At 38.8% G+C, this 27,816-nt stretch overlaps 1 protein-coding gene across 1 annotated transcript in view; it reads left to right on the top strand.

Annotated features, from left to right (window-relative positions):
- The window catches only part of cdkal1 (CDK5 regulatory subunit associated protein 1-like 1), a 532,667-nt gene that overhangs the window by 129,214 nt on the left and 375,637 nt on the right, over positions 1-27,816 (top strand). The window contains exon 5 of the mRNA XM_061951156.1: positions 21,245-21,341. Within this exon, the coding sequence (XP_061807140.1) occupies positions 21,245-21,341 (97 nt within the window). The remainder of the gene's footprint in view (positions 1-21,244; positions 21,342-27,816) is intronic.

The raw sequence follows: 27,816 nt of genomic DNA, 5'->3' as shown, positions 1-27,816 counted from the left end.
AAAAGCGATCCCCTCTGAGTGGTACTGTATTTATTTTTAGTCCCTCAGCTGACAAGCGGCTCGCAGCTAATTGTGTGATTGTGTGTCGACACACACATGGTGGAGCTGCTCTGCTAAACTATAATAATTACCTCAATTTCTTAGAATCTTACATATCATGTAACATCATCACTGGAGGACGAGGCTAAACCTATTACACAAAGAGAGCAAGCCAGGAGCTGGCTCGACTAACTTGAAACAACTTAAATAAGTGCTTAGTAGATTTAAAGACGTGTAGATGGAACCACATTACAGCAGAAAGTAAGCAGCTATCAACAGGAAATGAACACGTAGATTATAAGAGACTAGAAAGAGGATAATATAACAACAACTCTTGTGTATCAGTATTGTCACAGTCAGTACACTGCATGTAAGAGGAAGGAAGATTAATCCATAAATTGTTGGCGTTGATACTCATTGTATTATTAGTATATGATCGACACTAGAGTGATTAGGACAATACTTGTATTTTCTCAAAAATATTTTCAAACTCAGGGACTTTGAGGGCAAAGATCACAGGATTTAAAGGGGAACATTATCACCAGACCTATGTAAGCGTCAATATACCTTTATGTTGCAGAAAAAAAGACCATATATTTTTTTAACCGATTTCCGAACTCTAAATGGGTGAATTTTGGCGAATTAAACGCCTTTCTAATATTCGCTCTAGGAGCGATGACGTCACAACGTGGCGTCACATCGGGAAGCAATCCGCCATTTTCTCAAACACCGAGTCAAATCAGCTCTGTTATTTTCCGTTTTTTCGACTGTTTTCCGTACCTTGGAGACATCATGCCTCGTCGGTGTGTTGTCGGAGGGTGTAACAACACGAACAGGGACGGATTCAAGTTGCACCAGTGGCCCAAAGATGCGAAAGTGGCAAGAAATTGGACGTTTGTTCCGCACATTTTACCGACGAAAGCTATGCTACGACAGAGATGGCAAGAATGTGTGGATATCCTGCGACACTCAAAGCAGATGCATTTCCAACGATAAAGTCAAAGAAATCTGCCGCCAGACCCCCATTGAATCTGCCTGAGTGTGTGAGCAATTCAGGGACAAAGAACCTCGCTAGCACGGCAAGCAATGGCGGCAGTTTGTTCCCGCAGACGAGCGAGCTATCGACCCTAGCTTCCCTGGCCTGCTGACATCAACTCCAAAACTGGACAGATCAGCTTTCAGGAAAAGAGCGCGGATGAGGGTATGTCTACAGAATATATTAATTGATGAAAATTGGGCTGTCTGCACTCTCAAAGTGCATGTTGTTGCCAAATGTATTTCATATGCTGTAAACCTAGTTCATAGTTGTTTCCTTTAATGCCAAACAAACACATACCAATCATTGGTTAGAAGGCGATCGCCGAATTCGTCCTCGCTTTCTCCCGTGTCGCTGGCTGTAGTGTCGTTTTCGTCAGTTTCGCTTGCATACCGTTCAAACCGATATGGCTCAATAGCTTCAGTTTCTTCTTCAATTTCGTTTTTGCTACCTGCCTCCACACTACAACCATCCGTTTCAATACATTCGTAATCTGTTGAATCGCTTAAGCCGCTGAAATCCGAGTCTGAATCCGAGCTAATGTCGCTATAGCTTGCTGTTCTATGCGCCATGTTTGTTTGTGTTGGCTTCACTATGTGACGTCACAGGAAAATGGACGGGTGGTTAAAATCAGGCACTTTGAAGCTTTTTTTAGGGATATTGCGTGATGGGTAACATATTGAAAAAAACTTCGAAAAATATAATAAGCCACTGGGAACTGATTTTTAATGGTTTTAACAATTCTGAAATTGTGATAATGTTCCCCTTTAAGAGTAGTAAGTCTGAGTTTTACTTGTATTTATTGTGTACTATTGATTTTGTTTTGATCAAACAATTGTATCAAATAAAAGAGAATAAAGAACTAGTTTCAATATTGTGTTGATATTGTTAGATTGTCAATAGCACTCACCATAAATGCATTTAAAAATGTTCTCTTAATTCATGATATCAGTATAGGTATCAGCCGTTCTCGCTCATGAATAATTCCCCCATATATACAGACACAAAGGTTTGTCTCTGGTGGTTAGGGACTTCTTTGTTAAAGCATCTGCCGTGTTATTTATTGTATAGTTTTGATTATGAATTCATAATGTTAACCTTTTTTAATGGCGGTTAAAACCGAGACTCTTTTGATTAGTACATTTGACCAAGGAGAGAGCATGCTTACTTTTGTTTGCACATGAACATGCTGCGATATCTTTTTAATCAGGCTGACCTTTTGAATGCTATAAAAAAAACAATTCTACCTATTTTTCAAGAATTCTCACCTCGCCTTTCAAGAAGTCATTATCGCCACTTCGTATTGCTGCACTTTTATTGCCCAGGTGTAAGAGAGAGAGAAAGAGAGAGAGATATCCCTGTAGGTATTAAAGTATTAAACCCATCTCATCCTTGAATTAGAATCTTTCACAACCTCTACACTCTCGTCGTTTCTCTTCATGAATTTTTCGCCCTTCTTTTCCATGCTTGGGGTTGAATATACTTTAACCAAAAATGTCCCATCGTTCTTATTCAGACATTTCATTTTAAGATGTGGGCTTTATGACTGTTTTCGAAACATACTTCATTTATAATAATACTCATTTTATTTCACCAGTGTTGCTGTCCCAGATTTTGTCTTCTCCACTTATCTTCACCTTTTATTCTTTAAAGAGTTTCTCTTGTTCTTTACCACAGTTATAAACTTTGCCAATGATGTAATGCATAAACAGCTTTCATTTCATTTAAGATGCCGTTCGATCCCACAGGCTTAAAAGTTTGCTGTTTTTTTCATCATTCTTTTCTTTTCAAGTAAACTTGGCAGACCTTAGTACTATATTCCCACCGGAGAAGCTGTAATATTCATCTGAATAAGAGTGTGTTTTATATACATATATGTTGTCTATGCTGTCAAACACAGATGGGGAATCGTCTGTTACTGCTAGAAAACAAAAACAAAGAAGGAAACGTGAATAAAACATTACACAAATAGGCATATAGCTCCCAGTAAAGCACAAGTAAGTTGATGTATTTGAGTGAATTACGAAAGTATCCATTATGGAATTGAAAGTGGGGCAAATCAAACCAAGAGCAACAAAACAACTCTTGCATAAGCCAAAAAAGTTTCTTGCAGTGAGTAAAATACATTATAAGAAGTCAAAGACAAATGCAGTTTATCTCTTCGTTCCCCCTTCTCCCTTTTTACTTCTCCTGCACACTCGCACCACCAACTAGCTCATATCTTAATTACTGAGGAATGATGGGTACTTAACCTTGCCTCTCGCTGCTTACGCTAATGCAGAGAGGTCAGGAGTGTGCTGATTGGCTGGCTTGCCGTCAACTCAGCCAGAAATGACTGTCGTGGTGCAGATGAGCGGATGAGCAAGGGAATGACACACTGGAGCAAGGACAAGGGAAATATAAATGAGAAGGAGAGACACTCGTTAAAATTAAGATCATGAAGTCACTTAAACGCAAAATATATACCGTATTTTTCGGACTATAAGTCGCCCCAGAGTATAAGTCGCACCGGCCGAAAATGCATAATAAAGAAGGAAAAAAACATATAAGTCGCACTGGAGTATAAGTCGCATTTTTGGGGGAAATTTATTTGATAAAACCCAACACCAAGAATAGACATTTGAAAGGCAATTTAAAATAAATAAAGAATAGTGAACAACAGGCTGAATAAGTGTACGTTATATGACGCATAAATAACCAACTGAGAACGTGCTTGGTATGTTAACGTAACATATTATGGTAAGAGTCATTCAAATAACTATAACATATAGAACATGCTATACGTTTACCAAACAATCTGTCACTCCTAATCGCTAAATCCCATGAAATCTTATACGTGTAGTCTCTTACGTGAATGAGCTAAATAATATTATTTGATATTTTACGGTAATGTGTTAATAAGTTCACACATACAAACCCCATTTCCATATGAGTTGGGAAATTGTGTTAGATGTAAATATAAACGGAATACAATGATTTGCAAATAATTTTCAACCCATATTCAGTTGAATATGCTACAAAGACAACATATTTGATGTTCAAACTGATAAACATTTTTTTTTTTTTTGCAAGTAATCATTAACTTTAGAATTTGATGCCAGCAACACGTGACAAAGAAGTTGGGAAAGGTGGCAATAAATACTGATAAAGTTGAGGAATGCTCATCAAACACTTATTTGGAACATCCCACAGGTGAACAGGCAAATTGGGAACAGGTGGGTGCCATGATTGGGTATAAAAGTAGATTCCATGAAATGCTCAGTCATTCACAAACAAGGATGGGGTGAGGGTCACCACTTTGTCAACAAATGCGTGAGCAAATTGTTGAACAGTTTAAGAAAAACCTTTCTCAACCAGCTATTGCAAGGAATTTAGGGATTTCACCATCTACGGTGCGTAATATCATCAAAGGGTTCAGAGAATCTGGAGAAATCACTGCACGTAAGCAGCTAAACCCGTGACCTTCGATCCCTCAGGCTGTACTGCATCAACAAGCGACATCAGTGTGTAAAGGATATCACCACATGGGCTCAGGAACACTTCAAAAACCCACTGTCAGTAACTACAATTGGTCGCTACATCTGTAAGTGCAAGTTAAAAATCTCCTATGCAAGGCGAAAACCGTTTATCAACAACACCCAGAAACGCCGTCGGCTTCGCTGGGCCTGAGCTCATCTAAGATGGACTGATACAAAGTGAAAAAGTGTTCTGTGGTCTGACGAGTCCACATTTCAAATTGTTTTTGGAAACTGTGGACGTCGTGTCCTCCGGACCAAAGAGGAAAATAACCATCCGGATTGTTATAGGCGCAAAGTTGAAAAGCCAGCATCTGTGATGGTATGGGGGTGTATTAGTGCCCGAGACATGGGTAACTTACACATCTGTGAAGGCGCCATTAATGCTGAAAGTTACATACAGGTTTTGGAACAACATATGTTGCCATCCAAGCAACGTTACCATGGACGCCCCTGCTTATTTCAGCAAGACAATGCCAAGCCACGTGTTACATCAACGTGGCTTCATAGTAAAAGAGTGCGGGTACTAAACTGGCCTGCCTGTATTCCAGACCTGTCTCCCATTGAAAATGTGTGGCGCATTATGAGGCCTAAAATACCACAACAGAGACCCCCGGACTGTTGAACAACTTAAGCTTATCAAGCAAGAATGGGAAAGAAATCCACCTGAGAAGCTTAAAAAATGTGTCTCCTCAGTTCCCAAACATTTACTGAGTGTTGTTAAAAGGAAAGGCCATGTAACACAGTGGTGAACATGCCCTTTCCCAACTACTTTGGCACGTGTTGCAGCCATGAAATTCTAAGTTATTTATTATTTGCAAAAAAAAAAGAAAGTTTATGAGTTTGAACATCAAATAGCTTGTCTTTGTGGTGCATTCAGTTGAATATGGGTTGAAAAGGATTTGCAAATCATTGTATTCCGTTTATATTTACATCTAACACAATTTCCCAACTCATATGGGAACGGGGTTTGTAGTCTATTAAGGAGCATATGGTTGCCTGTGTGTGTAATGAACTCATCTGGTTCCCTACTATGTATCTATTGCTATATGGCCGTGGGTATCACACAGCAGGACGAGTCATTGAGAGGACAGAAACACACGCATGCACATGCTACTCTGGAGTGGGCTGGTTTTTAAAGTTTAAAAGCTAACAAATGGTAAACACAGCATATCAGTTGGTGTTGTGGATTGGCTTTTCAAAATAAAATATTTCTTGGCGATATACTCTTAAGTTTTTCTGCAACCAGCAATCCCACAATTTGTTTTGTTCTATTTTAAGTTTCAGGTGTACCACAGACTTTTAGAGTCCTTGTAATGTTTGGCTTTCTTTCACATGGGAGCTTCTTATAAAGGTAAAGATGCCACTATGGATATAGGTCATGCACTGTGCTTTCGCCTTGAGTCATTTAAGGATGTATTTACAGTAAAGGGCTTATCCAAGTCAACCTGATCAATTCGGTCAGACGTTTTTGTCTGGTCTAATTTGACTGATTTACTGTGTCCACTCAGCTGTTAAAAACTTGTATGGACAGTGCATCCTCCTTACCATATGTATATATATATACAGTATATATATACCACAGAGGTCATACATGTATGCATAGCCTTTTACATCGCCATTCGTGACTATTGGCATGCGTTTGTACAGTATGTTGAAGGCATGTGGTTTGTTAATACCCTGTGTGCATGCATGCGTGTGGTCTTCAGGCAATGGAGATCAGCGATACAAAAGTTGACGAGGTATGGTAAGGCACAATGCCAAAGAAATGTGCCTGTAAACACACACATGCACACCAACTCACACAAACTCCTTGTTCTCTGATCTTGGGGGACAGCTGCTCTGATCCGGGTCACTGGCAGCGTGTGCTCAGTTGGGCTCAAAAATATCACTACGGCAACTGCACCGCAAAATCCTATTCCATGTCATCTCACCCAGGAACAGTGTGCAGACTGTCCCGAATCCCCCTACCCCCGAAGGGATGAGACTGCGACTCGGACGCTGCCTGCGTACTCGCTGTGTCAGCGATGTCTATGGGTAGGGGGCGAGTAGCGTATTATAGAAATGTTTGGCACGTTTTGGCAGGAAATTGTGTGAATTATGCAGGCGTAGCCCTACTGTTTGTGCGTGCGTGCGTGTGTGTGTGTGTGTGTGATGCCAGTGTGTTATAAATATTTTATAAGGAGAACAAGCTACAATGTTTTCTGTCGCCATTTTCTCATAGTAGAACCTTGAAATTCTAAGACTTCTAATATTTCGGAACAAATATGTCTTTTAAAGTCCCCGCCATGCTTGACTAAAGTTGGATGTTGGTAAATCTCAGGAGACTTCCCCAGCACTTAGTTCAGCCGGTATCAAACCATAACTTTGCTGGTGTGTTGTTTTTTCTTTACTTTTTTGTTGTTTACAATAGTTGCATACTCCATGGTTACAATGCCATGCTAGCCAGAAATTATTTGAAAAATCGAGCTAGAAGCTGACAGTTGATAGTGTTTATGGTTGTGGTTAGGGCTGCAACTAACAACTAATTTGATAATCGATTAATCTGTCGATTATTACTTCAATTAATCGATTAATAATGGGATAAAAGAGACAAACTAAATTTCTATCCTTTCCAGTATTTTATTGAAAAAAATACCAGCATACTGGCACCATACTTATTTTGATTAATTTTTTCTCAGCTGTTTGTAAATGTTGCAGTTTATAAATAAAGGTTTATAAAATAAATAAATAAAAAAAGTAGCCTCTGCGCATGCGCATAGCATAGATCCAACGAATCGATGACTAAATTAATCGGCAACTATTTTTTATAATCGATTTAATCGATTAGTTGTTGCAGCCCTAGATGTGGTATTAATTTATTTTAAACATGCATACAGTTACATTCAATTTTAATCGTAATCACGATTTTGGCTGCTACGGTTAAATGAGGGTGATCATCGGCGATTATAAAAAATTTAAAAAAATTGTCTCCTTTGCATTTCAAACCACACACTAAGAAATGTTGTTTGTCTATCTGTGTTGGCCCTGCGATGAGGTAAAGACTTGTCCAGGGTGTACCCCGCCTTCCGCCCGAATGCAGCTGAGATAGGCTCCAGCACCCCCCGCGACCACGAAAGGGACAAGAGGTAGAAAATGGATGGATGGATGGCATTTCATGTTCACAACCAACAGTTAGCCAACCACCAGGGGGCCACTGATAGATAGTGGACTTGTGAGAGCGATTGAGTGACAACAGATGTTGAATGTAGATCAGCCAGTAGCTCCCGAAAATCCATTCATCCATCCATTTTCTACCGCTTGTCCTTTTCGAAAATATTAGAACAAATAAATGCATTATTACATAGGTGCCCTCCCCACCTGCAGGGTTACCCACAGGGTACCAATAGGCACGCATTTTAACCCAGGAACACGACCGCACTCCTTGCTGTTCTGTAGGCACTACCACTCGTTTCACAAAACCCGGAAATGCTCTCGCGCAAATGAAGCAATGACAAACACCACAACAAGTTGCACCGCAAAGTTGCATTAGTGTGCACATCCAAACTAATTATCAAGTTGCGAAAACACGTTAAGCATTAACACCAACACCAACATCTCTTCTTTTCTCAACCCACCTCCGGCGCAAAGCCCCTACGAACAGCTACAAAATACAGACAACCGTATTATCAACCGTGCACAGAGGGACCCCGTATCCATACATCTCTTAAATACTCGCCAAAATGACGGATGTAATACGGTTTTATTTTGTGAAAGACATGTCCTATTCACAGTAAACTGTGAGCTGTACAATGAATGTCTTCCTTTGTACGTGACTTTCGTACATTATCTTGTTTTTTTACTTGCTTGGGCTGTTTGATCGCACTCTACAATGGCATATTTATTTTAGTTAGCCTTTGTCTTTTGTACCTTTTGTTTTGTATTATTATTAAATTGTTTTTATAGTTTCATTTAGAAATGAAAGCCAAGTTCACATTCCATTTGAAAGTGCATTCAAATGTTTTAATTAACAGTAAATAATCGTGATTTCAATATCGATAAAAATAATTGTGATTATTTTTTGGCCATAATTGTGCAGCTCTAATATGATACATCACATATTTACCGTTTCTCATCACAACATGTCTGAAAAGGAGTCGGAAGAGGCAGAATTTATATAATCCTACTTTTAATCCTACTTTTGCTACAATTGCTAACACATTTATTTGTTCACTTCTTGTGCGCAATCTGTAACACAAACAGTCTGTATGGCTGCCAGTATGTATGTAAGTAGTCACTTAAATGAAGAAACATTAGCACAAACAGTATATTTAGCTGTTGGCTAGCTGCTGTATGTGTTGTCACTTCTCAATGGGGGTTTCATTGTTTGTTTGACAATGCGTTAGTGCTTAACTTCTTTTTACGCTATTTTTGGTGATAAACATTAAAAAAAAGAAACATTTCTCCCTCATGTTTTTTTATTTATTAAAGTGATGAGCATTTAAGAGTCTTTTCTGATTTTAATGTTTTAATAGGACAGTTGTGAGGGCTGGGGGATTATATGATCGTGATAAATTTCAGGTCGATTACGGTAATCAGCTGTCATCATATTACCGTATTTTTCGGACTATAAGTCGCAGTTTTTTTCATAGTTTTCATAGTGCGACTTATGTTTTTTCCTTCATAATTATGCATTTTCGGCAGGTGCGACTTATATTCCGGTGCGACTTATACTCCGAAAAATACGGTAACTTGATCAAACAATGCGGAAATGTCCACTTACGGTTGCTATTGAATGATAACAAACCCTTTGACAGCTTCTTGTGTTTTCTTTGGTCCCTTTGCTCTCTTTCCCCTTTGTTTTTGAGCCATCTCTCTGCACTCCGCCACGCACAGGCTACGTACGTCACTCTAAGCGTGACCTGTATCACCAATAGGTGCACCGCTGTCATGTGCGCTCCATTGGAGCACTCTTGTGGAAACATTCACTACGTTTCCATGCACTAAATTAGTCTGATTTCTCAAATAATTTGTTTTTTGCATTTTCACACCTATATGTGAAGTCCAAGTGTTCATGCACTCTCTCTAATGCGACTATTGGTCATACGCAATGTGCCTCCCGTACGCCCGGGGGCGCTTATTTCCTCTCGCGTGAATAAATGTTTTGGTTTTCCGGTTGATCTATGATGTCACACTAGGCATCTGCGGCTCCATACAAGTAAACGGCCAAGCTCTGTAGTACCTAATGTCCACTGTAATATTGGCACATATTACAAATACTACGTCTCCAATGGATATGATGATGTTAAATAGCAGACAGCATCAAGCAATGATCTGAGATTGCGCTACGAACATGACACTACTACTAAGACTGTATCTATCGGAGCGGATGCAGGTCAAAGCAATGAAAAACCGGCGGCAGAGAGTTTTTTCAAAGGAATTTCGGACAGGGAATCATGGTAACAAAACTTTCTAATGTCTCCGAGTTCATTCAAAAGGATCTGTGGATTGATGGAAGGAGACCATACGTGCCACGGCCAATACTGATTAGGGTTGCTATTGTTCTGGACTATCTTGCCATTTGTGCAGGACACAGTTATTGCTAATCAGTTTGGAGTGCACAAATGCAGCGTGAAGAGGTTTGTGTATGCTTTATTAGTTGCTTTTAATGTACCTGATTCTTTCTCTTTTATCTCATTCGTATTCCATTTGGGAGTCTGAATGAATCCTTCATTCTACATTTTCTTTCCTTTTTTCTCAAATCGATGTACATCAAAATGTTATGTTAATTGTGAAGAAAATAAAAAGTTAATAAAAACTTGTGTTTATATTGAATGATATCTGCTTCTGGGTTGTATCCTGCGTGCTGAGACTGGAGCATGCGCCTTACAAAGTGTCCCCTCTGGTGGTCGATAGATGTAGTTTTCAATCGCATAATCCAGGTGTGTTAGTCCGACTTTTCAAAAACCAAACAGAATTGGATTTAGGCGTTTCCATGGGATGTAGGATGCTTATTTAGACTGGAACTATTTGAGAAATCGGACTAATTTAGTGCATGGAGACGTACTGGCTGTCCGTGTAGTTTAAGTTTCATGCAGTCTGAATTTATTTTATTTTTTTAAACTCATGAAATGAATCATCAAGAGAAACAATTACAAATCAAAGCTTTTTTCTAACCAAATTAATAGATTTAACCGTGAAATCGTGGCAGCTTTAGTTATTTGTTATTTTACTTATTTTTTTTACATTTATTTTACTGTTTATTAAAAACGGTTATTATTTTTCTATGTTCATCGTATTTAATCTGCTTTCTTATTTACTTGGTATGGTAATACAATTTTAAATGAATCTCTAGTTGCTTTTAGTTTTTAGTACAGATGCTTTAAAACTGGCAGGATAAGAACAATTTAAAAATAAAAATACATTTAGATTGGATGATATCAATAAGTTCATCGTGATTTTTGTTTTTCCCATTTTGCGGAGTGCTAACAGTTGTTATTTTTACAGGTAAAACATTTAAAAGCCCTGTGTTTGTTATGTAAGGTACATGTATATAATACAGGTTTACAATAGTGCGTTATAGAATATATGTTTTGAAGTCAAGAACAAATAAGACATTTGGTGGAATTTTTATGTTTTCTTGTATTTTTTGTAGCTTCATGATAAACTTAACTCCATGTCTGCTAATATTTATGTATAACAAGAAGGACTCACACAAATTCAGTGCCATGCTTATTAAACCTGCCTCAATGAGGCAGAAAAATAAAAGAAAGGTCTAAACAATGTGATTTTTACATGATCAATAGACACCAGATTTGGATAAGTGTCTCCGTTTTTTTATGCGTTAATGTAATTGTTTCATAATGTACACAAGTACCTGTATATCAGATATGTTGTGCTGCTAAAATGACCTAAACCTCCACACGCCAGTCATCTCTCAATAACGCTTGCTTTCATCCACCCCTGTCACTTGTTTCTGCGATGAATTGGGTTGTTTGTCTTCCTTCAATGTGTCCTGTCCCTTTTTTTTCCCCGTCTATGCTTACACAGTAACACACACACACACACACACACACACACACACACACACACACACACACACACACACACACACACACACACACATGCATTCTTGTATTTGTCACCTTCTTGAGACCTCTGAAAAATGCCTACCTCTTTAGGACAACCCTTTCTAGATATATAAAGATTTGTATTTACAACATTAATAATATATACATACTATGCAAAGCTTGTTGTGAAGAAAATTGTTGGAATTTCACAAGAAAAAGGTACCAATTTCACATGAAAAACTTACAATTTTGGCAGTGTTATAATAAAAGTTGTAATTTTACTCAACACAAGTCAAGATTTTACAAGAAAAACTGAACATTTGTGCAATATTATGATACAATTTGGAATTTTACTCAGTAACAGTCACAATTTTACAAAAAAGCTTAAAATTTTGACAATTTTAGGAAAAGAGTCGTAATTTTACTCGACAAAAGTCACAATTTTATAAGAAAACTGAAATTTTGACAATATCAATCAATCAATCAATCTTTATTTATATAGCCCTAAATCACAAGTGTCTCAAAGGGCTGCACAAGCCACAACGACATCCTCGGTACAAAGCCCACATACGGGCAAGGAAAAACTCACCCCAGTGGGACGTCGATGTGAATGACTATGAGAAACCTTGGAGAGGACCGCATATGTGGGTAACCCCCCCCCCCTCTAGGGGAGACCGAAAGCAATGGATGTCGAGTGGGTCTGACATAATATTGTGAGAGTCCAGTCCATAGTGGATCCAACATAATAGTAAGAGTCCAGTCCATAGTGGGGCCAGCAGGACACCATCCCGAGCGGAGACGGGTCAGCAGCGTAGAGATGTTCCCAGCCGATGCACAGGCGAGCGGTCCACCCCGGGTCCCGACTCTGGACAGCCAGCACTTCATCCATGGCCACCGGACCTGTGCCCCCCCCCCTCAAGGAAAAGGGGAGCAGAGGAGAAAAGAAAAGAAACGGCAGATCAACTGGTCTAACAGGGGGGCTATTTAAAGGCTAGAGTATACAAATGAGTTTTAAGATGGGACTTAAATGCTTCTACTGAGGTAGCATCTCTAATTGTTACCGGGAGGGCATTCCATAGTACTGGAGCCCGAATAGAAAACGCTCTATAGCCCGCAGACTTTTTTTGGGCTCTGGGAATCACTAATAAGCCGGAGTTCTTTGAACGCAGATTTCTTGCCGGGACATATGGTACAATGCAATCGACAAGATAGGACGGAGCTAGACCGTGTAGTATTTTATACGTAAGTAGTAAAACCTTAAAGTCACTTCTTAAGTGCACAGGAAGCCAGTGCAGGTGAGCCAGTATAGGCGTAATATGATCAAACTTTCTTGTTCTTGTCAAAAGTCTAGCAGCCGCATTTTGTACCAACTGTAATTTTTTAATGCTAGACATAGGGAGACCCGAAAATAATACGTTACAGTAGTCGAGACGAGACGTAACGAACGCATGAATAATGATCTCAGCGTCGCTAGTGGATAAAATAGAACGAATTTTAGCGATATTACGGAGATGAAAGAAGGCCGTTTTAGTAACACTCTTAATGTGTGATTCAAACGAGAGAGTTGGGTTGAAGATAATACCCAGATTCTTTACTGATTCGCCTTGTGTAATTGTTTGGTTGTCAAATGTTAAGGTGGTATTATTAAATAAATGTCGGTGTTTAGCAGGACCGATAATCAGCATTTCCGTTTTCTTGGCGTTGAGTTGCAAGAAGTTAGCGGACATCCATTGTTTAATTTCATTAAGACACGCCTCCAGCTGACTACAATCCGGCGTGTTGGTCAGCTTTAGGGGCATGTAGAGTTGGGTGTCATCAGCATAGCAATGAAAGCTAACACCGTATTTGCGTATGATGTCGCCTAGCGGCAGCATGTAAATACTACAGAGTGCAGGGCCAAGAACCGAACCCTGAGGAACTCCGCACGTTACCTTAACATAGTCCGAGGTCACATTATTATGGGAGATGCATTGCATCCTGTCAGTAAGATAAGAGTTAAACCATGACAAAGCTAAGTCTGACATACCAATACGTGTTTTGATACGCTCTAATAAAATATTATGATCGACGGTATCGAAAGCAGCGCTAAGATCAAGAAGCAGCAACATAGATGACGCATCAGAATCCATCGTTAGCAGTAGATCATTAGTCATTTTTGCGAGGGCTGTCTCCGTAGAGTGATTTGCCCTGAAACCGGATTGAAAAGGTTCACAGAGATTGTTAGACACTACGTGTTCATTTAGCTGCTGTGCGACAATTTTTTCGAGGATTTTCGAAATAAAGGGAAGGTGGGACACCGGTCGGTAGTTTACCATGAGGTCAGGATCAAGGTTAGGTCTTTTGAGCAGAGGATGAATAACCGCTTTCTTGAATGCTAGGGGAACAGTGCCAGAGGAAAGTGATAAGTTTATAATATTTAGCACTGATGGACCTAATAATACAAAAAGCTCCTTGATAAGTTTCCCAGGAAGTGGGTCAAGTAAACATGTTGTTTGTTTTATCCCACTTACACGCTGTAATAGTTCCTCTAATGTTATTTCATCAAAAAGAGAGAGACTATTTTGTATTGCAGTATCCGTCGTAGATACAGTTGTATCTGTGTTCATAGAACCCAGTTGTAGCTGGGATGCGTTGTCTTTAATCTCCTTTCTAATGAGTTCAATTTTCTTATTAAAGAAATTCATAAAGTCATCTGCCGAGTGGGTGGAGCTATTGGGAGGAGTCCCTTGTTGGGTTAGCGATGCTACTGTACTAAACAAAAATTTAGGGTCGTTTTTGTTGAGGCGGATGAGATTTGAGTAATATTTAGCTTTAGCTAAGGTAAGCATGCGTTTATACGATATTAAACTATCACTCCATGCTTGATGGAAAACCTCAAGCTTGGTCGCGCGCCATTTGCGTTCCAACTTTCTACATGATAATTTATGAGCTCTGGTTTCCTCTGTAAACCATGGGGTGCGCCTTTTAGGGGCCCTTTTTTGTTTTAGCGGTGCTATACTATCAATGGTTTTGCGCAGGGCATTGTCAAAGTTGTTAGTGAGGTTATCAATAGAGCCGACATAATTTGGGAATGGTGCCATTACCGAAGGCAGTAGGTCAGCAAGAGTCATCGTTGTGGCGGCATTAATGTTGCGGCTGCTATAGCAGTTATTATTATTATTAGCTTGTTGACAATGAGTCAGAACTTCGAATTTTATAAGGTAATGATCGGACATTACTTTAGTATACGGGAGTACCATAACTTTGGAGGTGGTGACACCCCTGACCAGCAGTAGATCTATCGTATTGCCGTTGCGATGCGTAGGTTCATTTATTATTTGTGTAAGACCACAGCTATCAATTATAGTCTGGAGCGCCACGCACTGAGGGTCCGATGGGGTATTCATATGGATATTAAAGTCCCCCATTATGATTATATTGTCTGCGTGCGTCACTAGATCAGCAACGAACTCTGAGAATTCATTAATAAAGTCCGAGTAGGGCCCTGGGGGGCGGTAGATAACAGCCATATCGAGAGGCAGTGGTGCGACAGACCTCATAGTAAGCACCTCAAACGATTTGTATTTATTATTTAGGTTAGGGGTATGGTTAAAGTTTTCATTGTATATTAGTGCGACCCCCCCACCCCTTTTAAGGGGACGGGCAATATTCGCATTCGTATAGTTAGGAGGAGATGCCTCATTTAGCAATATAATAATAATCAGAATTTTACTTGGCAAAATTAAGACAAAAGTCATAATTTTACTCAAAAACAAAAAAAAACAAAAAAAAATTGCCTGTATGTGTAAGTAATTGTAATTGTAATTGTAATTGTAATTGTAATTGCCTGTATGTGTAAGTCAGAATTTTGTATGACAAATGTCACCATTTTGCATTAAAAAGTAAAAATTTTACATAATGAAGTAATAATTTTACGAGAATATATTACAATATTACAGAAACAGAAAACATTTGGGAAATTGTTCCCCATTTTATGAAAAAGAAGTCGAAACATTGTGAGAAAAAGACTGCTTTTAGTTAATTAAAAAAATAATAATAATTTGTAATTGTTTTTTAATCTTCATTATTTACTTCTAGTTATTACAGTGTCTCTATAAACGTTTTTTTTTAAATTATTATTAATTTTGGTTCGAAGGGGGAGCATTTCAACTTTTACACACACTTATTATTTCATATGTTGACCAGAGGGGTAGCACTTTTAAAACCGACACACAGTCCATCCATCCATCTATTTTCTACCGCTTGTCCTTTTTGGGGTCGCGGGGGGTGCTGGAGCTTATCTCAGCTGCATTCGGGCAGAAGGCGGGGTACACCCTGGACAAGTCGCCACCTCATCACAGGGCCAACAGAGATAGACAGACAACATTCACACTTACATTCACACACTAAGGCCAATTTAGTGATCAATTTGAAAAATCCCTCCTTTTTGGGACCGCCCTAATTTTGATAGATTTCACCAGCAGGGGTGCTAATGAGACATTCTCCATTAGATGCAATGGTTTTCCGTATTGGGACCATGATTTCGGTCCTAGCTTGTTCACCGGTCCTCATATGAAAGGTACTTTTCCTTGTTGGTGTCTCAAGAAGGGTAGAAAAACAAGAACACACACACACACACACACACACACACACACCTCTTCCACCTCAGTCTTTGTTTTGCTGAAGAATACAAACACACTCTGAATCAAAACACAACTGACAGTTTGCATCCAGTTTCATTGCTCCTCCTCCTCCTCCTCTTCTGCTAATTCTTCCCGCACATCCATGCCCCCCTTCCCCTCAATTCCTCTCTTCATCCCTCCCTTTCTGCTTCCAGCTGTCAGGAGGCTTCATTATTAAAGATTCATGGTGGAGTCTGGGCAGCGCCTACAAAAGCTTTTGTCAGACAGACCGAGTGTCTCAAATCTCCCTGCCACTAAATGGAGGTGACATGAAGAGAGACTCAAATAAACACCCCCTTCACACATGTATGCACATGCTTTACTCTATTTTATTATTAAAAAATGGATCTTATGCAAGATTTCTGTTTTTACAATATGGCTGACCTGAATAATATTTTAAATATTTGAGCATTGACTGTGGATATGGGTTAGTTTTTTTGGCATAAAATATTTGGCTTGAATTAGTTTTGGATTTTGACAAATCAGTCTACATTGAGAGGATCAAACGTTCTGTTTTTCATGATGAATAATTCTTATTTTTTTAATAGTTTTTCACATGGGTTATTGAATTGATTGGCGTTAGGCTTCTTTGCTGCATGTAACAAAAACTAAATGTATGGATATTTTAGTTTGTTGAATAATATCTTTATGAACTAGATGAGGCAATTCCTGAAGGAATTGTGTGTGAATGTTTCAATGCTGAAGTTGAACTGAAATCCTGGAATTTTCTTTAGAATTGTTGAAGTAGAGCACACAATTCCTGAACAGGCTTAATATTTTGAAGTTGGAACGGTTTGAATAAAATGTAGGAATTGGGGAACTTTGAAGAATGTCCAATTGATTTTAATGGGAATTTCCCCCAAAATTGGGAATTTCGGGTAAATCGGAATTTTTTTTTAAATTTTAAAAAACGTAAATAGTCTGAATGAGTTGAAATGGTTGGTGTTAAACTTTTTCAAATTGGTCGAGAAATGTTGAAGTAGTAATATATTGAATTGAGAAATGGTATTACGGAATTCCTGGAATTTCGGGAAAACCGGGAATTTTTGTCCTGATTAAGAGGAATGTTTTGACAGTAAAACGGTTGAAGTGGGTATAAAAATGTGGAAGGAGTAGTCGCCAGAAAAAAGGGTGAAAATAGGGCTTTGGAAAACCAGGAATTCTGGAAAATCCTGGAATTTTTTTGAACTTCAAAAAAGGACAGTTTGAATTTCCAGGTCGGTGGAATGTGTTGAAAGTGGCCAATTCATTTTAAACGGGGAAAAAAGTCCCGGAAAACCGGGAATTTTGGGAAAATCTGGGAATTTTTGGATTTTGTCAAGGGAAAGCCCGCAATTCCCGAATAGGCTGAACAGTTTGAAGTTGGAACGGTTTGAGTCAGATGAAAAATGTGGAAGGTGGAGCGTGCCAAAATCTGGAGAAGAAGAAGTAGAGGAATAATAATAAATAGATGAATTTGGGTCTAGAAAACCATATGTGTGAATGCTTTGGAGCACTCACACAATTACATCATTACATTAAAATGTTTGTGAGTAGGGAAGTTCCGATCACGGTATTGTGCTGCCGATTACGATTCTGATCATCCATGAGTGAGATCGGCTGACACTGATCACATGTATTTACTGTACATTTTTTTCCCCAATTAATTTTATTTACACAATTAATGGTTAATCAATGTAATAAAAAAATACAAATATACATACAAATATAACACCTATTAAATACAGTCCTAGAAAATAAATAAAATAACAATTTAAAATACAACCAAAAAATAATGGCACCATTGTCAATAATCAGTAATAGTGATTAAAGATTACACAACAAACATAATTAAATACAATATTAGTATTATTACTTATCATTTCCATTGCCGTCACAGCCAATAATGAAAAACGATAACAGTCACAGTGGTTTACACTTGAATTGCATGTCATAAACATGACAATCACACTGTAGTCATAATTCCCCACAAGGAAGAACGTTTCATATACTGATCCCATATTTCAAGACATGACTATTAATATATAATCTAAATGCAGTTTATTTTTTACTGATATTGTATCCCTAGCTTGTGTATTCCAGTCATTATGAGTTAGACTATTAACAGCTATCGATTTTTTTTAAACATTTTGTTTTTGTTATGATGCATATTGACAAAAATGCATTTTTATTCTTTGATGACATGTTACTAAACACAAGTTTGCGCTGTCATTGAGATGTCTATATCTAAGAATGTAATTGTTTCTTATGTTGTTTTGGACCACAACTTTATTATTCTGAAATTCTCACAATAGATAAGTTCCTGTATGACACTTTTTGAGAGTTTAAAACTACTGTACATTTCTGAATTTTCTCATGATAAATGTAATTGACAACAATATCAACACAATATTCAAATTAGTTCCGTATTCTTTTTTATTACATGCTGGAGCTTATCCCAGCTGCACACGAGCGGAAGGCAGTGTACACCACCACATCACAGGGCCAGCACAGATAGGGTTAAATAATAACTACAAAATAACTCTGAGAGCGCTGACCTTTATCAGGCCTTATCTGCCAATAGTTGAAAAATCCAAATGATAATCTGGATCACCCCCAAAATTGAATCACTTGTACCTTATCCCATTTCTGACATTTCATGAAAACTGAAAATGTTCTATAGCGCAATGAAATAAACAGAGCGAACCCTCTTGTCAGATATCCACTCTTTGTCTCTGTGGGAGGAGGCGACACCACAAGCATACACACTTATCCCATTAGATAGATAGATAGATAGTACTTTATTGATTCCTTCAGGAGAGTTCCCTGAGGATAATTAAAATTCCAGCAGCAGTGTACAGAATTGAGATCGAATTTAAAAAGTAAATAATTGGGGTATAAATGGAAACAAAATAGAAAAATATTACAATAGAATAAAAATAAAAAGCAACAATGAGAATACAAATATAACAGTAAAATAAGAATATAACAAGAGAAACTAGACAGTAGTGACCATGTTATGAAAAAGTATTGCACTGTTATTGTTTTGCATCCCCTGTCATCCTAGTACCCCCCCTCCCTCCCAGAGAGGAGTTGTACAGTCTGATGGCGTGTGGGACAAAGGAATTTTTTTAGTCTATTAGTCCTGCACTTGGGATGAAGCAGTCTAGCACTGAACAGGCTCCTCTGGCTACTGATAACGGTATGTAGAGGGTGACTGCCATCATCCAGGATGCTCACTAGTTTTTCCACAGTCTTCTTCTCTGCCACTGTCACCAGTGAGTCCAGTTTTATTCCGATCGTTGAACCGGCCCGCCTGATCAGTTTCTCCAGTCTGGAGCTGTCCTTCTTAGATGTACTGCCCCCCCAGCACACTACGATGTAGTACAGAACACTGGCAACCACAGACTGGTAGTACATCCACAAGAGTTTTTTACAGACTTTAAGGAGTGCAGCCTCTTCAGGAAGTACTGCCTGCTCTGTCCTTTCCTGTACAAGTGGTCCGTGTTAACAGTCCAGTCCAGCTTATTGTCCACCCACACCCCGAGGTACTTGAATGAGTCCACGGTCTGTACCTCGACTCCCTCGATCACAATAGGTTGTGACCTTGGACTCGACCTCCCAAAGTCAATGACCAGCTCCTTGGTCTTTGACGGATTGAGCTGCAAGAAGTTCCTGTAGCACCAGACAACGAAGTCCCTCACCAGCCTTCGAAACTCCTCCTCTCTGCCGTCCCTGATGCACCCGGCGATGGCTGTGTCATCCGCGTACTTCTGGATGTGACACAGCTCTGAGTTGTAGCAGAAGTCAGCGGTGTACAGGGTGAAGAGAAGAGGGGCCAGCACCGTTCCCTGCGGTGCTCCGGTGCTGCTGATCACAGTGTCAAATGTGATGTCCTTCAGTCTGACGTACTGTGGCCTATCGGTGAGGTAGTCTGAAACCCAGGCAACCAGGCAGGGGTCCACTCGCATTCTGTCCAGCTTGTCCTGGAGAAGGCGGGGCTGGATAGTATTAAAGGCACTCATGAAGTCCAGGAACAGGATCCTCACAGCGCCATTTCCCTTATCCAGGTGTGAGTGGGCTCGGTGCAGCAGGTAAAGGATAGCATCCTCCACACCAACGCCTGCCTGGTACGCAAACTGCAGGCTGTCCTGGGCATTTTGCACCTGTGGTCTGAGGAGGCTGAGAAAGAGCCGCTCCATTGTCTTCATTATATGAGAGGTGAGCGCCACTGGTCTGTAGTCGTTCAGCTCACTGGGGCAGTTCTTTTTGGGAACTGGAACGATGCACGACGTCTTCCAGAGGGTGGGCACTCTCCCCAGCTGCAGGCTGAGGTTGAAGATCCGCTGGAGTGGTTTACCCAATTCTGCAGCACTACTGCCATTTCCTGAAAGCTTAGTCAAAATCTTCCCATATATTTTTTAGATTTCTTGCTTGCGAACTACCTAGCTCACTGACTGACCGACCGACCCAGATGAAAACATCTCCTAGCAAATAAGAGAAATACTCTGAGGCCTGCATTAAATATTGTAGTTGAAAGTAAATGTACTATTGCCAGTGTATTTCTTCAGAGTACAAAATAATTTTGTTTTGCATTTCCAAAAATGGAAACAAGAGTCTGTCATTCTTCGGTTAGTGGTTTATTGGTTTCATAAATTGAACACCCTATAGATTACATATACAAAACAAAATACATTTTAGGAAAATATATATGTTGCGTTAACTTCCATTTAGTGGTCAAATACTGTGTGTTTTAATTTGGTGGAAACAGGCACAAATGGTTCCTTTTTATGCTGAAGGTTGCCAAACCCTGGTGTAAACGGAGCACATATATTTATTTAAAGTGCATCTGAAAAATGTGCCATGGACCTAATGTTGGATGATCTGCTCCATGTTTATTTACAAAAAGACAAGCGGGCTTGTGCAGAATGCTATTTCATATATTGTCTCTTCTTTTTTTTGTAGAAAAGCCCAAGAGCAACAGAAAAAGGTGGTAGTCGCTGGTTGTGTTCCCCAGGCCCAACCTCGAATGGACTATCTAAAGGGGCTCAGCATCATTGGGGTAAGTTCTGTGTTGCACTCTCTCTTTATTTACTACATGCCCAATTGTTGGACTATTGAAATACCAGTCAATGTATTTTATTTTATTTTGAAGGAATTGTTTTTTTGGTTTTTTTAGATAGAAACACACACACACATACATTCACACACACTTTAACTCATCAGTCACCTGGTTACCTCCATGCTGAGTCCGGCCCACCTGCTGTTTAGTAAATCAATAAACCTGTCAGAAAACGTGTCAGGATGTATGAGAAGAAGGAATAAATTCAAAAACATGTAAAGAGCCTCAAACTGTGCATGCACTCACACAAACCCATCTGAAACCGTGCTTGGGCCACTTGTTCTGGCATGAGGTCTTAGTCAGTCTGGTATGTTTGGCTCGTGTGCGTGCTAGATTGGTCATGCATGCGCACATTCACACATGCAACATACATTCATAGTAGAATAACATTAACCCGATCATCCTTTCCTAATTATAGCAACAATTTTATTCATAGAAAGAGTACAGGCCAAAAGTTTGGACACAGCTTCTCATTCAATGCGTTTTCTTTATTTTCATGACTATTTACATTGACGATTGTCACTGAAGGCATCCAAACTATGAATGACCACATACTTAACAAAAAAAGGTGAAATAACTGAAACATGTTATATATTCTAGTTTCTTCAAAATAGCCATCCTTTGCTCTGATTACTTTTTGTCACACTCTTGGCATTCTCTCGATGAGCTATTTTGTAGGAATACAAATTGTATTCCTGCTTTAGGAGCACTTACATTTAGAGGAGGAGCTACACCTCCATGTTTAGATATCAATTTCACGCATTATTAACACAAAATGTGGATTGTTACGATCATGCTTTGATTGTCAAATATGTTAGGTGATATATTTTCTACATGAATAAATGTTTTTGATATTCTGTACTAGTAGTAGTAGTTTATTTTGGACATGTTAAAAACTAAGCAAAACAAATATTTTACAATGAAAACCCATAACAATTAAAACAATACATCATGGTTAGGTGTTTTCATATCCAAAAAGGAGTGGGAAGAAGTGAAATGTATTTACTCCATCCCTTATTTTCTAAATCAAATAATTAGCTTTCTTATTATGGTTATTTTTAATATATGCAATGATAAATTTACTGGTCTTAATACAATATATTATCAATAATGTTTTACCCACTTTTCTTTGGCACAATAAGGCAGTACATACATACAATATACACATACTGTTTATAGTCACATGAGTACAATGTTTAACCTTATCTACCTACTTATTAATAAAATGTAATATTCAGCCTGTTAAACATTTTGCAATTGCGGACTAACAATCATAACAGGTTAACAAAGAATATACCATAGCAATGGTAATATTGTGTAGTCAACTGTAATTACCCGATGTGGGCTGCAGAGGGCAGGGGCAGGCATGCCTGCAGTGTGAAACCTAGTTTTAGTGGTAGCGAAGAATTTGTACAAAGACAATTCTTCCTTCTTCATATCGCCGCTGCCATTACAATCCACTTAATTTCAATCTGCCAGAAAACATTAATTTAGGCAGAAATATCACATAACAACAGAATAGCATGATTGTATTGTAAGAAGATTTTTCGTTGTTTTGTTGGTTAGACCGGATGTGAAGCGTAGCACTATTGTCGGCCGCCAACCGGACGTGTGTGTTTGGTATGAGAAAAGACTTGACTCAGATAAAAGCGACTTAAGATTTCCTCTCTACCGTCGTCGTTTCTGCTGAACTTGTATTCCATCCTACCAAAGCAGGTCGAGTAACAATCTACATTTTATGTTATAAATGCACTTTACTGTAATCCAGACACCGACTCCTCACTCCAAGCAGCAATGTGCGCTCAGTATTCGCTCCAATGATGTCGTCTCACGCCGATTGAAGGTAAAATTGTGTTGTCCTGTCCGGAGAACGACTTGCCATGGCTTTGAGATTACCATAAGGTCCCCCTTTCTTTGTGCAGTTCTGACAGCTATTTTTGAGCCTGTGGCTCAACAGTAACTGGACGCCATTACACATTTTCCCAAACTACGGAACGTGCTGAGAGTCAAAAATGTTAATACAGTACAGGTTCATGTGTAAGGCAGCTGAGTCAGACAACAATGTAAATAATGGTCTGACGAACCCGACTCGCAGTTCTGCCAGATTTTCATCCAGTCTGTGGAACCATTGGTGAGCAAGCCTGTATGCTGGACTTTGAATATTGTGGAGTGTATTTTTTTTTAATACAAGTTTTATTTATTTTATTTCTATTTTTCTGCTTGTATTTCTTTTATTTGTTTTTATCGTTGAAGTACATTTTTCTTTTGTGATATGGATCCCCATGGGTCTGAAATAATTGACTATAATAATAATAATATAATATGTTTCAGGGACAATATTTTTTTTGGAACATACAAAACAATAGATACAGTGAGTTGAAATCGATTCAGTAACTTTTTAGCAAAACAAAGTTAAAGTATGAATGATTGTCAAACACACAAACTAGGTGTGGTGAAATTTGTCCTCTGCATTTGACCCATCCCCTTGTTCACCCCCTGGGAGGTGAGGGGAGCAGTGGGCAGCAGCGGTGGCCGCGCCCGGTAATACTTTTTGGTGATTTAACCCCCAATTCCAACCCTTGATGCTGAGTGCCAAGCAGGGAGGTAATGGGTCCCATTTTTTTAGTCTTTGGTATGACTCACAACCTACTGATCTCAGGGCGGACAGTCCAACCACTAGGCCACAGCTTTTATTAAGCTGTAATAAAAAAAATATTGGACACTGGACACTGCAGATTAAGTTTTCTATAATATTGGTATTTCTTGAAAGGGAAGTAGGTATAAATTAATTATGTATACAAACAAGCAAGTAAACAACAATTAACGGCCAATGCATTCATATCTTATTTGAATAAAGTGCAACCAACACTCTTAAGTGCAACACAGGAGGAAAGATTTTCTGCTCACATTTTAAACATTCAAGCAATTCTCAAATACAGTAAGCAACATTTTAAGAGTAGATTTACCTGCCAAATAAAGTTCCTTGACCCGTCCATACAGTGTCTGTTCTCCGCCCTCGCGTCGCCGATTACGGACAGCGTCCCAGGTGTGTGGAAGCATGGTTGCCCCCTCATCCCTGTTGATGGCGTTGACCCCTCACTTCCTAATATCCATAGCCTCCTTCATCCATCTCTTGACTTCTTGTGTTCCTGGAAGTCGGTGCGTCGCAGTAACATTCACCGCTATCACTTCCATTGTGTCGGACGCGTCTTTTATGGTTTAAAGTTTTGTTGTGGCTTTATCATTGTATTGTGTCGTTTGTATTTATTGTGGCTTTTGCAATCATGCTGTAGCCGAACGTTGTGATATTGAAATGCCCAGCAGTAGAGACACAGTCGAAGACACTCTCAGGTGCTTTCTTATCAGCGGTAGCGGTAATAAACTCAGGGAATCAAAACACGTTTAAACACTGAACACACAGTTTTGACGATTATCCGTGGGCCGTAGTTTGGGGACCCCTGGGCTACACAGTACTTTATGTTAAAGAAACGTAAAAAGAGGGTGATGAATCAACTCGTGATTTAACAAGAAAGCCAAAATAGCAACAACTAGCTGAACTGTCCTCATTTTTAGCCGCTCTGCTGACACGCACACACACTGTCACCTGCCCTGTGGTGACCTCACAGTTTGAAATAATAATAATAATAATAATAATAGATTTTAAAAGCACCTTTCATTGAGCAAACAACCTCAAAGTGCTACAGTGCATTAAAAAAAAATAAAAAAATAAAAAATAAAAACTAGTACAGCCTACAAAACTCCCTAAATTTAACAGCCAGGGCTCTACAATGATTAGAAATAAAGAAAAAATCCACTTTACCTCATCAGTGAATCTTCTTTGTGTGCAGCGGAAGGGAGGATGAGGGGCAGGGCTTTGTCGACAACGCGGAATGTATCTTTTGTCGATTGCTTTCTGTAGAGTTATGTTAAGGTTATTAAAGCTAGAAAATGCTGTAATTAACAACGCCAAAAAATTCACAAAAAGTAGCACTGTAGCTAACGACAATACTGCTGTGCAAACTGAATGAGCACCTGAGAGCAATCAGCCTGACCACAATGGCTGTGCTGCCGGGCACAAAATAAGTGGATGAAACGTTGGTACACTGGAACAAGGTTCTTACAACAAAGCATATTTTTATTCAGCTTTTTTTTTGTAAATCGAAAAGTTTGTACAATGATAGGTTCGTAAATCGAGATTCCACTGCATATACTGTGCCTTGAATATAAATACTGTGTAGGTCATATACACTAAGTATTCCCCTCACTGCAATCCACACGATCTCCCTGAGAACCAAAATCTTCTGAAGTGGACATTTGTTTTCAGTCTATTTCTTTTGTCAGAGATACAAATTTGGAAATGCAAATGACCCTGTTATGCAAACACAAACGTCCACTGCAGAGGACACTGGTTCTCAGGAGAATATTTTAATTTAGAACTGTGGAAGCAGCCAGACTTTTAACACTCCAAAAAGCTTGTCTTGCAAAAAACCCCTTAAAAAATAGAACTTTATTTATAGTGTGATCTAATTGTTAATTTGAAGAAAAATAAAATTTCCTTGTTGGAATCTGCAATAAATCGGTCAATCTGACTGCTCCTTTTAAATACAGAGTTTGGTACAGGGAGCCGCTCATATATTACATTGAATATCCATCACCATGAATAATGCAATTCCCTTTAAATAAACATGCCACTGTGTAACATAATTACATTCAAATCACATTCAAGTGGCATGTATATATAATATAATTACATTCAGATAAACAAGCTTGTATACGCGTACGCCTTCCGGGCGAGGCAGAAACAGCTGGGAAGTTTACCACTTCTGCGACTCCTATTGTCGTGAATAGATTGGATTTTGCATTGATACAGACACGTGCGCACGTAAACGGACAGACCGAAAGGCACACATGCATGAAGGAGCACATATGGTAACAATCACAAACAGGGTGCACAGTGCACGCACACTTCCTTCATGTGTCTCTTATCAAAGCCCACAACTATAGTGACAGTTGGTGGTATATGAAAATCAGATTCAAATTACCAGTTGTGAATTTTGTTTTGTGAGTCCTCTTAACGACGAGGTGGGAGTGCTTAAAAGTACTTTTGAATTAATTCATTCCCTTGCACATGAGCTGCATGATTACAATGCCTTGTTTGTTTCTGTTGTGTTGCTGTCAGAAGTTGCTGTGAAATGAATGGCAACGTATCCGTGTGCAAGGTACACAGTCACGCAAACCCACAGTGTTTCGCGTCTCTGAACTAGACATGTCACATCCTTTATCTAAGATGCATCACATATCTCCACACACACATACGACAGCGCTGACTTCGTAATCAGAGAATTACAGTGTGTAAGCAAATGCTGTAAACAAGAGATTCAGTACATGCACATCCGCCCTCTGAGCCGTCGTCTTTTCTTACAATGCGTATGTTCTTTTTTCTTTGCTTTGTATTTCAGCAACATGTCTTACAGATTGTACACTTTTCACATTGGCAACTACTGTTATTATGTCTTAGAAGATAATCAAAGTGAAATCCCGCTTAAAATACAACCAAGCTTGCAATATAATGAGCGGAAAAAAGCCTTAGCTTTTGTAAGAGTTTCTGGAATTAATTTGAGTTTAATTCTTTGTTTAAAGTGGATATATGGGGAAATTTGTATTTTCTGACTTACAAATGTTGTTACTAGTGTTGTCCCGATACCAATATTTTGGTACTGGTACCAAAATGTATTTCGAAACTTTTCGCTAAATAAAGGGCACCACAAAAAATTGCATTATTGGCTTTATTTTAACAAAAAATCTTACAGTACATTAAACATATGTTTCCTATTGCAAGTTTTTCCCTAAATAAAATAAAAACAAGACAACTTGTCTTTTATTAGTAAGTAAATAAACAAAGGCTCCTAATTAGTCTGCTGACATATGCAGTAACATATTGTGTCATTTACCATTCTATTATTTTATCAACATTATTAAGGACAAGTGGTACAAAATGAATTATTCATCTACTTGTGTTCATTTACTCTTAATATCTGCTTATTTTCTCTTTTAACATGTTCTATCTACACTTTTGTTAAAATGTAATAATCACTTATTCTTCTGTTGTTTGGATACTTTACATTAGTTTTGGGTGACACCACAAATTTGGGTATCAATACGATGCCAACTAGGTCATACATTGGTCATAATTTAAGTCTTCATGTGTCCAGGGACATATTTCCTGAGTTTATAAACATAATATAAATTTAAAAAGAAAGAAGATTTTGTTATGCTAAAAAATATTGATGTAATCATAGTAGTATCGACTAGATACGCTATTGTATTTGGTATCATTACAGTGGATGTCAATGGATTTGGCGGGACCGGTACTTTTCAGAGGCGGTATCGTACCGAATGTGGTTCATTATTATCG

This window comes from Nerophis lumbriciformis, linkage group LG04 (assembly GCF_033978685.3).
Source record: "Nerophis lumbriciformis linkage group LG04, RoL_Nlum_v2.1, whole genome shotgun sequence".
NCBI lineage: Eukaryota > Metazoa > Chordata > Actinopteri > Syngnathiformes > Syngnathidae > Nerophis > Nerophis lumbriciformis.
The sequence above is the reverse complement of the archived record's forward strand: the minus strand, read 5'-3'. Positions and strand labels throughout refer to the sequence as shown.